Raw genomic sequence first — 11,916 nt, forward strand, 5'->3', positions numbered from 1 at the left:
ATCTAATTTCTTTAAATTACATGGTTGTCGATGGCTATAAACATATTGCACATAGCAGTTAGGAACCATCAACTAAAAATCTTCAAGATGCTAAAGAAACATCCAATTTTTACTTCCTTGATTTATCATATTTCTATGACAAATCGCACCGCATTGCATGAAGTTGCCGACATAGACTATTATAGAGGATCATCCCAACCCGGTGCAGCATTCAAACTACAAGATGAGCTCAAGTGGTATAAAGTATATATCCTGATGCTTCAATTCTCTTTAGTTGAAATAGTCTTAAATTGTTACTTAAATCAATAACCAACTTTAGATTTAGTTCAAATCATACCAAGGTAACCTAGATTTCTCTCTCTTCTCTCTCTCGGTGATAGCCAAGATTTTGTTGTATGTGTGATGTGCAGCGAGTGGAAAAAATTATTCCCATTAAGCTACACTTACATTGTGACAATCAGGCATTGACAGCAAAAGATGTTCTGGACATGGAACACCATGACATGCTCGAACAGGCACGATCATGGATATAACAAATCGCCCAGTCATGCTCCACTGTGGCAGTTCTTGTGGCTACGGTAGTCTTTGTAGCAGCCTACACCATCTTAGGAGGTAGCGAGTGTGGCTCACCAGTTTTCCTTGGTTCACCTGTGTTCATCTTCTTCACCGTTATGGACATCGTGGCATTGGCCTTCTCTTTGGCTTTGGTGGTCATGTTTCTTTCCATCCTCACATCACCGTTTGAGCTATAGGATTTCCATAAGTCTTTCCCACAAAAACTAAATGTAGGGTTTGCTTTTCTATTCTTGGCGCTAACCACCACAATGCTTGCTTTTTGTGCAACCATTTTACTAACAATTAGGTTGCAGTGGAAGCAATGGACTTCAACTTTGGTGTATAGTGCTGCATTCTTCCCTGTCACCATATTTGGCTTGATTGAATTCCCACTTTATAAGAAGCTTCCCAACTTTCTCTACATGATGTGCAAGAAGGCTATGAAGGCTATTAACCCAATCGCTCGATTGTTAGGGATCAAAAAAGCCAAGAATCAATAAGCGAACAGTACTTAGCACAAATTTTAAATGAAAGAGCGTGATACTTTGTGCTTTTCTGCTAAATAAAAGAATATCTATATGAGGAAGCCTTGTGTGTGGTTGGTTTGTTCTATTACTCTTAACAATATTATATGCGAGTGTCAAATACAATCTTTCTGTAACAAAACAGTCATTGATCGAATACTACTTCTTGTATGTCCTTTGTGAATTCTAATAAACAAATAATATTTATTGTGATTATTTCATACTTCACACAATTGAATTCCAATAGCCATATATTGTGACATGTATTATGTGGTGCTGGAGTAAATTAATTTAAAAAAAACAATAGAATAAGGCTTTTCTTTTCAATGTTCCACTTTTGTTTTTGGTAAGCAACAAAGAATATATCATAGCACATACTTTTAGAATATTATAGGACATGCAATCACTAAAAAGAACAAAAGAGAACATGAATTAGAGGACGAACATACTTCAATATATGACTACTCCATAAATACTCATTTTTATTTGCATATCAAACATTACAATCCCCAACAAAGCCTTGTGTCTAGAGGTCATTTTTGCTGGAATTTTTTTGATAAATAGTTTTATTGTAATATAGGAAACTGCAGTCTTCATGAAGCCGATATTAAATTACCAAACTCATTATGGAGAGCGATTGATCTTCAAAGGTAGTGATCCTGTGGAGTGAAGTGATCGGGCATAATGGGTCAATTCAGTGGAGCTTAAGCCTATGGATTACACATGCATTGCTACAATATGAAACTAGCTAATCGCTTGTACATATTTTAGGACCAAAATATCAACTAGCTCATACATTCAAGATTGAATGAAATAAAATAATAAAGTAAAATTTATGCGTATATGGATATCTTCTACTCTTAATACATAGCATCGCCATTACTTCATTGAACCGAGTTCAAGGGATGCAATCCATAGTCATCTCAAATAGGATCTACTCAAAGACAATTAGTCACAATTAGTCAACATATAAACAATAAAGTGGAATGAAACCATAGTTGGTCACTTGAAGCCCAAAATTTATTTCCTCAGCACTGATCAACAAGCCCACTTGACCTTTATCTACCAAATCAAATTTCTTTCATTCATACTTCATTAACAGGCCCAGAGAGAGTGAAACGGAAGAAGCAAGATTACCTTCTACAAATTTTTTTTTTAAGACTGTTTTAGTATATGCTAAAAAAATATAGACATTCAAGGCTTTATCTGTCTGCCTCGTGAATTCATTTTTACAAATAAAAAACAAAAACAAATATAGGATGTGATGAACTAGTCATTCCTTATTGTGAATTCTGATCGCATGCTTGTTAATTAAGGTTTTCATTTTGGTTCGATAATTGCTATTATCTGATCAAAATCGACTTATGTGGAAAGTGTTTTTTACATAGGCTGTAGAACTGGTATATAGAAAGTGGTGAATTTCTATATTTGTCTTTCAAAAAATAAATAATTACAGAATTCTATTAAAATTGGAAAAAAAATCTAAATCATCATTACACAATCAAATTCTACTCCACAGCACCATAGAGAGCAGCCTCGTAGGCTTTACAACCTTAAAAATTATATAACTTAAGCAGAGTCGTTCCTCATATTAAAAAAAAAATTGCATATACACCATAACAAGTTTTTATTTATTTTACAGGATATAATTTGAAAGAGGACCACACAACCACGTCGGATTTTAGAGTTTTTTAAATGAATAAATAAAAGGACACGCGTTATGGATGGGTTGGATTCCATTGGCCAGCTCAGTCCAATGATTGATCCAAAAAGCCAGCACGGCGGAGGAACGAATAATTCACCATCGTGCTGCTCCAATTAACAATGGACAAACTAATTCAAATATTAATTATTCAATTAATTCAATCCTATTTATTAATTCCGCTGCAAAACAAAAAATAAAATCAATTATAGCTTTAATCACGGTAGGATGATTTTGATCATCATGACCCTAACATGGCTTCTTTTACTTCGATTTAGGTTGAACCCGGCAAGGAAAATAAAAGCAATGGTGTACACTGTGTAGCGTGTGCCCCACCTCAACAAATTACACCCTCCATCTGCCTTCTCTCTTTCATTTTGTCCCCTCCTCTTTAAGTCTGCCTTCTATTTTTTTTTTCTATTGCTGAGTTTATTTCTTATTGCAAATTATAATGGCAACGAATTGTCCTATTACACAAACACACACACGCTCCTTTGGTCTGATAAAAGGATTATTTCTATCTTTGATGTATCTCACAATAATTTTCTTGATAGTAATGTTTCTCCACGGAAGGAAAAAAAGAGTTTTTTCTTTTTATCTCTATTTGAAAGAAATTGGTGATGGTGATTTGGGAAGACTTTTTTGATATCCAGAGTAAAAAAAAACGAACAAATGGACTTATATGAAATAAATTTAATTTAAAGACTAAATAAGGTCGCCCGAATTATTTTAGTAAAACATGATTTTTTTTTTTTGGTTTTTAAAGTAGGTTAAGGTCATTGTAGTTTTTTCATTGAGTAGAGGAATCAATCTTTAGAGTTGTTATTAACTTTTAACCAAAACCTCTACTATAATCAAATATTATTCTTACATTAGCAACTTACTCCTTTCGTACTAATTTATAAAATAATTTTAAAGGTGATTCGGTCTTTTAAAATATAAGATAATTTAGCAAGAATGAGGTTTCATTAAATATATATTTTTAATATTGCCTTTCCCTAATTAGCATATTTATATTTATATTTTTAAAAATAAAATTATCAAATGTATTTAATATGTTTTATTGATATCCGTAATTTTGTTTAAAACTGCCAACTAGGCTGGGGATTATCATCATTAAGGATCTTGACTAAAATGGAGTTGAAAACTATAATAATTGGTCCCTTGATAATTAAAAAAACTGTAAGGATTATCTCGATTCAAGATGATGATGGTGATTTTAACTTTTAAGGACTAAAAACTATGTCTTTCTTATTTTAATTAATTAACGTTATGTATGTTAGTGGTTGGAGATCAGATTTAAGGAACTGCTAGAATCTTGTATTTTTTTCTAAACCAAAACAAGTCGATCGACCTGATCAAGAAAATCAAGCCAGTCACGCCAGTTTGCATCCCTAAATACAACTAATCAAGGAAGATTCTTACGCATGATGCTACGTAAAGAAAGAAAATGATCCTAAGTGTGTGAAGGAGAGAATTTTATATATTTATATATTAAGAAGGAAGAGAATCAGGTTGCTCTTTAAGTCCAAGGCTTTGTAAATTTTATATAGGAGATAGAGTTATATATTTATATGTAGGTACAACTAAGAGGCTAGCATTTTCAGACCTGATCTAAGTTAATTAGGTTAATTAGGTGCATTCCTATTCCTAACTATATAATTGGACGTGAACCTTTGTTTCAGAATATATATATAAAATAAGGTTTCCCTTTTGTGTGCACTACCTATTTGAATCATAAATTAATTAACTACGGATTTTAAAATTTAAAATAATAATAATGCATCTATTTAACCCATTATATCTCTAGAGTAGACCCCTTTGGTTCACTACTATGACAATCTTAATCCGCTAACAAACTTATCAAGTACTGTTTAATTAAAGTAATTAAAAAACAAAAACATTATCCCGTCCATTAGTAATTACGATCGTGTCACTGGAATAAATTTAATATGAGCAATGTCTCAGATTTATTTTAACCCATTCGAGGCCTTAGCAAGGTTTTAAGACCCGGACCGACCCGGACGGTCGGACCGTCGCTCGCTGAAGAAAACGGGCTGGTTCAACCAATTAACCCGGATTAACAGTTGGCCCGCCTAGAACCGGACGGTTTTTAAAGACTCAAAAAAAACTCAAAACCCGGAGCGGGTTTTATGGGTCAACAGCGGGTCGCAAAAAAATGACAAAATTGGTATTTTCAAAAATAAAAAACCCTTCTCCTCACTCTATCTAGCAGACCAACACCTATAAGGACCCATTCTTCTTCTTTTTAGTCTCACTTCTCTCTGCCTCGCGCAATGCACGCACTCATTCTCGTCACCTTCTCAAATCTCAGCCATCTGGGTTTTGTTCTATGTGTCATCTCCCTCAAGCCACTCAGCCTTCTGGGCTCTGTCTTCACCGTTCAGCCATCTTGGACTCGCCTTCTCAACCATTTGGGTCTATGTTCACCCTTCGTTGTCTTCACCATTTAACTTTAGCCATCTCAAACTCTCTCAAACTTCAAATGCTTCTTTATTCTTCATCTTCACTTCACTTTCTTCATTTTGGTTTGTGACTTCGTGTTCTTGGTTAATTTTAGTATAGGCATCCGGTTGTTGAAAACAGTCAGATGGCGTCGAGCTCAACCCCTTTCATGATTCTTCATCTTCTTTGTTGATTGCTCTCTCTCTCTCTCTCAGTCCCGGTGATATTTTCTTTCTCCCTCGTTTATATCTCTACCCAATTTAATGTAATCTCTATGGTTCTAAATGGAGTAGAATGAATGCTAATAGGTGAGCTTGCTTTTTATTATCTGAGCTGTTTATTGCAAAATGAAGGATTGTTAAATGGATGAAGATGAATCTATTTTTTATTGTCTAAGAGTTGTTTATTGCAAATAGAAGTTTTATTTTTTTCAAATGATTATGCTTAAATCCTAATGCATTCAAGAATCTAGTGTTGTATTTGTTAACTTGTTTCTTTTATATATATATATATATAATTTTTTATTTAATTATTAGATCACCGGTCCAACCGCCGGTCTGACCGGTTGAACCATGAGACCCGTGACCCATTAATATTTCCAGTTCGCTGTCCGATTCGGGTTTTAAAACATTGGGCCTTAGTCAACAATGAGTAATGCCTTTATAATTATGTGTATGAAACCGACATTAATAATTGAATATATATGGAATTGACACAATAACATAATTTTTTTATTTAAGTCTTGGTCTTGATTATATTATTGTACGAACAGGGAATAGCATTGCAGACAGGGCGAATAATTTAATTTGTTCAGATATATAATTACAAATTTTTTCTTTGGCCAACAGATGTATAATTACAAATAGACGTACATAATTGACAAATTAAATATAAATATAAGGATTTATCTGATTATTATTTTATAGGCCTTGAGGAGCATGATACGGGCATGAAAAGAAGAAACATGGGAAGACAAACATCTGATACGATTCAAAGGACTAAGGGGATGATAGGATGATTCACTGCATGAACAAGTTCAGGCAAATACCAATTAATTTTAATTAAAAAGGGAATTATTTATATATTAAAATTATAATCGTGGATTAGAATGCAATTTTGTAGAAGGCTGCGAAGCGCCACAAAGCCAGAATAACTCGGTCCATGCGCCGGCTCATGCGGCTTTTCGACTTCGCTTCAGGCCGGCCACCAATCGCCTCATGTATGCTGAGCAAACCCACAACTAAAACACCCTCTTTAGTCTGCTGATTATTGTCATTATTATTAGCTTACAGTAACAGTACCAACAACAACCAGACTTTATATTATATCTGGGAAATTGGAATATTTGATATTTTTATTTTATTTTGTATTTCGATTTAATCTTTTTTTAAAAGAAAGAATCAGCAATTTACCGTATTTCTTTTGATACATGGAGATTTTGATACGTGTTTTCAATAAAAAGGTAAATAGAAACCATAAATATTGGCACCGCGAAGAAGGACCAGAGATTCAAGAAGCTCGTGCTTGCGTTGCTCAAAAGTGGAGAGAGTATAAAGAAGAATATTACTCTGTAAAGAAACCCCGTTTCGTCTGCCCTTTGTTTTTCATTCCTTTCTCTCTCCCTTCTCTTTTGTCCTTTCTTCCACTTTTCCCTCATTTTCTTCCTTCCAATTTTGATTTCGACGGAGCTTTGCCTTCTTCATTAATCAAACCTCCTCACTCCCTCATGTAGCTTTCTTCTTTGGACCCATTTTCTGCTCGCTTCGAGTTTCTGTCATTTTCCTCCCTCCTCCTGAACCGCTGTGCTCTTTTAAATGTTCTTCACAATCCTCACGGGTTCTTTTCTATGCTCTTAAATTGCCTTTTTCTTGAATCCTATCTCTTCCTCAGACTTGTTATTGTTGTGTTTGTCTGCTTCTGCATCTTCTAGCTCCTCTGAGCAGGCGCCGGTATGAGTCAGCTTGGGGTGATATTGCAGGAATCGCTTCGGAGAGAGCGGGAGGAAAGAACGATTCTGGGTTTATTAACGGAGCACATGGATTCGGTGAACAGGGATGATAATAATGATGGAGAGCCCCGAAGGAGACGGAGCTTGAAAGAACGGCTAAGATTTACCGGAATGGGGTGCTGTGGGGCCACCTGGGGTTTCCGTCCGACCACCGTAAGGGACGAAGGAGGAGGAGAAGACGAAGACGAACGGCGGCAGCAGCAGCAAAGGCTCCAAGAGCAGAATCCGGGTCAAAGATCGAGCTCTGCAGACCCGGATTGTTTGAGCCCGAACCCGTCAGGTTCGGGTATGAATCTTGCGGCGGCGTTGGCAGCGGAACGTCAATTTAGGGGGTCGCAAGAAGCGGCGGAGACAGGAAGGCAAGGAGTCATGGGGAACAATTTCCGGCGTGGAAGTGCGGGAGCGGCGCCTGGGACGCCGTGGAGGGTGTCGCTGATGAGGCTGCTAGAGGAGAGTGAGGGAGGTGAGGCGGAGGTGACGGGGAAGGTGACTGAAAACGGAGAAGGGGGAAATGATACGGTGTGCTGCGTGTGCATGGGAAGGAAGAAAGGAGCGGCATTTATCCCATGTGGGCATACCTTTTGCAGAGTGTGCTCCAGAGAGCTGTGGCTCAATCGAGGGACCTGTCCCCTCTGTAACCGTTCGATCCTCGAGATTCTCGACATCTTCTGAAATTCCTCGCCGTCTATTTTCTTTCTTTTTCTTTTTGGGATTCCGCGAGAACTCCGTTTTCCATGGGTGGATGGAAAATTTTGTTCTCCTGATTTTTCAATTCAATGAACTCGATATCTCGCCTGTAACACTACCCTATACCTATAGTATGAATTTTGTTGTCACGATTTTTTCCCTTTTTATTTTTGCCTTTTAAAAAAATATTCTCTTCCTTCGTCCCATAATGTGAAAATGTATTGTCTTCGGCTGATTGCTGACGCGATAGCTGTGGCCCGTGGCAATTCTATGATAAAGACAAACTTGTATACACGACCTATAAGGTGATTAGATTAGATGTTTTTCTTCAAATTCGAGTCTTTTTACTTACCATTCATAAGTGATAAGGATAACTTATTATGAATATTATTACATATAGTGACAATTGATGATTATATTGCGTTCTTTATTTTTGCGGACATTTTACTTAAAATACTATTTATGTGTGTGAATTAAATCCTTTATTGCTAGGTGTGACAAAAAATTAATGAATTAAATTTATACTTGGGATAATGGAGTTAAACAATAGTATAAAGATAGAAATAGCGGAAATTCAACAATAAAACAGTAGTATGTTGAAAAAGGTCAAAAATTGGGGCTAGCTTTGGTGTAGGAAATGGTTCAACGTCGAGAAGGGCAGATGGTTGGGAGGAGGGAAGATTAGGTTAGAAAATATACCGCAGATTCTCATCCTGAGATTTTGGTCAACCAAGCTTGCTATTGAGAAGAGTCTAATTGTGATGGATGTGAATAATCAGCAAACAAGTATGTGTTTTTGGAGTGATGTGATGTTGCATAATATAATAGTATATTTTAAAATAATAATAATTATTATTATCTATAATAAAGACAGTTCTAAAATTACTTCTCTTCATTTTACTTTTTAAATATCTTTTTTTTTCACCTCCCTTCTTAAATGAATGATATTTTAAAAAGTTTATATTTCTTTTAGATCAATTAAAATTTTAAATTATATGTAATTGACTTCATTTGTATTTTTAAATTTTATAAAAAATCTTATAAAACGAAAAAAAAAAAAGTAAGTTTGCCACCCTGAATCCCGGACAGTATAACTATGATTAGAAGTAGTAATATTAAATGTTATCTTTACATGTTATCTCTCTCCTGGCGACCATATCTTTTATATCTAAGAATATAGAAGGGTGGGGCTTAGGCACGAGGTTGGGTTTAACTGGTTTCTCAGTGTATGCTCTTTTTTCTTAAAAAAACAGACAAAATCCTCTTAAATTGAACTCAACCCGAAAATGTGAAGCAATTAATAATACAAACAACTAATGAGAGTTGAGTTAATGAAAGAAATTAGTTCTTTACAATATGACAAGTTAATGTTTAAATATATTTTGGGAAAAGTGCCAGTATTTAATACTCAATTATACCTCAAATAAGATTACTTTTAATAGAAAAATACTTATAAATAATAAAAAAATACAAGCAAGTAATAATTGATAACACCAAACAAAAATGAGTCTGGTGTTACATTAATCGGTGCAATATAGATCAAATTATGTTTCACACACACACACTCAATATCAACTGGTATTTAAAAGTTATAAAGCTCTTCAAACGGCAATTTTCCTTTCATTTTGACACAAACTTTCGAATCTATAGGGGAATTAAATATTTAATTGTATTTTCCCCAAAATTAAAGATTGCACTAAGCGAACCCAATGTTGAGTTTTGATAACTTTGATCCCATTCACCATGAATGGGATGGTCAAACATTCACACTTGAAACTACAAGTCACTGATCAAAGGCCCAGAAAATTATTCGATCAAAAAACTCAAAAGGCCTAGCAATTGTTAGAGCTGGTTACATATTTTCCTTTTGGGATCAGGCCCACTTTAAGTTAGGGCCTGACAGATAGTTTCTTGTTCGACATGGCATACCGCTATAACCAATCGCTTGTGAATTGAAGTGGTTCCCCACAATGCCTTTTGCTGAGATCCTAGGCTTCCACACAAAAGTTGGCCGATCTAATTAATAAAAATTTCACTCATAATTTGCAAGATTGTGAAATTAAATACTGTTATTAATATGAAAAATTTATTAATACGTGATCTATAAATATTTCAATAAGCATTTTTTAATTTTAAAGGCATGTCCTGATTTTAACAAATTTTTAAAACTCAACTCACTTAATATTTTTTTATATAAAAAGTTGCATATGAGACTTAAATTTTTCTAAATATAGAAAATATTATTTTAAATAAGTACTTTAAAATAGACATGACAATACTTGAAATTAATTCATTTAGGTAGTCATGTACAAAAAATGGTTCCACTTTGGTGAAGGAATAGCTTCTCTTCGTTGCGTTTTTCCCCGTGTACAATAAATGTGATATATTCTCTAACAAATTAAACTGTTGAATAATAACCTAATAATTTATTTCTTAAACCTCATATAATGGATATTAGAAATATGTGTAAGTGCATTCTAAAAATATAATCCCTTAAAAAATCAATAATTAAATTTAAAAAGATGATTTTGTAGAAATTAAAGTTAGAATTAAAAAAACCTCGTGTATCGTTTAATATTAATAGTCAAGATATTTTTTTTGGACAAATAATAATCAAGATATTAATATTAATAAAATAATCAAGATACTAAGAAATAAAAAAATGAAAAATAACATGAAAAGTGAGCGAAGCACTAATGTTCTTACAATTTGTGATTGTAAGATGATATTTTGGTATGTGCTACGTGGTTGGGAGGAATTCGAATCTGATTCTCAAATTTTAGGTGATGCTCTTCCTAGGCATCATGGTTTAAAGATTTCAACTAGTAAAATTTCACTAATCTTAGATAATCACTTTAAGATTGAGAAATTTGTGTCCAAAATACAAACTAATTATTTCAAATACTCTTGTAGATATGTATTATTTAGTAGATGCTGGGTATGCAAATGGTTCAAGCTTTTTAGTACCATATCAAGGAACAAGGTATCATTTTACTTTATAGAAAGAAAACACACTAACAAATTATAAAAAGTTATTTAATATTCGACACATAAGAAATGTCATTGACAGAACTTTTGGATTAATGAAGAAGAATTTTTTTTTTTTGCCAATTTTTGTTTTCCTTCTTTTGAATAATTACTTCTTTTTGTCTAAAATATGGGATAGTTTTAACTATCTTCATAGGTATTAAGAAAAATCGTTAAAAATGATTTGTAATTTGAATAATTAAATAAGTAAAAAATATCATTTTTTTTCAAGATTAACCCTTCAATTAAAATTATCTATCTTAATTATCTTTATTTTTTATATAATATCTCCTTGCAATATAATTAATAATGACATTTGTGGAAAAAAAATCAATGCATTAGACTTTTTACAAAGCATCTTAATTTTTAGACCAATATAGTTGATAACAAATGTCATATTACCCAATTTTTTAATATAAAAGAAATTACTATGTGTATCTTTTTTATTTATAAGAAAAATTATAAATTTTAAGAAGTATTTATTATAGGTTTTTAAATTGTCCCTCATAAAATTAATATAATTCTTACTAAATAAAATCGTTTCCTTAATTATAGGATAATTTAGTCCAATTTTTTTAATTTCAAACATAATTAAAATACTTAATTAATCAAAATTTTTAAATTGTTGAATTGATATTTTTTCCTATATTTAAAATCACACGGAGTATATTTTAGACTAGATAGAATAGTTAAAAGTTTAAACTCACATTATGATAATATGAATATTGTATACAAGTTTTTCTTTTATTAAAACTGATTTGTAGTCAAAGAGTTCTTCTGTTTTTTTTTTTTGTTTTTTCCATACAAGCTTTTCTACATTTTGCTTTACTTGGTATTGAGAATATTTTATTTTGGCACTTGAATATTTTAATAAAGTTTTTAATATTTTGTTTTATTGTTGAATGATTAAATTTTTGAATTAAAGTTTAGTTTTTATCTATTAATCA

At 33.1% G+C, this 11,916-nt stretch overlaps 1 protein-coding gene across 2 annotated transcripts; it reads left to right on the forward strand.

Annotated features, from left to right (window-relative positions):
• Positions 1–6,748: 6,748 nt before the first annotated feature.
• On the forward strand, positions 6,749–8,091 carry LOC129286609 (uncharacterized). 2 transcript variants are annotated; one of them, XM_054922560.1, is made up of 2 exons: positions 6,749–7,083; positions 7,226–8,091. In XM_054922560.1, the coding sequence occupies exon 2, from the start codon at positions 7,283–7,285 to the stop codon at positions 7,925–7,927; it is 645 nt and encodes a 214-aa protein (XP_054778535.1). In that variant the 5' UTR covers positions 6,749–7,083; positions 7,226–7,282; the 3' UTR covers positions 7,928–8,091. The 2 variants fall into 2 exon arrangements, with proteins under 2 accessions (XP_054778535.1, XP_054778534.1); XM_054922559.1 differs by having other exon boundaries at positions 6,749–8,091.
• The last annotated feature ends 3,825 nt before the right edge of the window (positions 8,092–11,916 follow it).

Source organism: Prosopis cineraria, unplaced genomic scaffold (assembly GCF_029017545.1).
Source record: "Prosopis cineraria cultivar Desert tree isolate PC_DT_omini unplaced genomic scaffold, ASM2901754v1 PC11, whole genome shotgun sequence".
Classification (NCBI taxonomy): domain Eukaryota; kingdom Viridiplantae; phylum Streptophyta; class Magnoliopsida; order Fabales; family Fabaceae; genus Prosopis; species Prosopis cineraria.

Excerpts from the sequence above, each read along its gene's own strand:
- LOC129286609 (XM_054922559.1), top strand. The coding sequence starts at position 7,199 with ATGAGTCAGCTTGGGGTGATATTGCAGGAATCGCTTCGGAGAGAGCGG.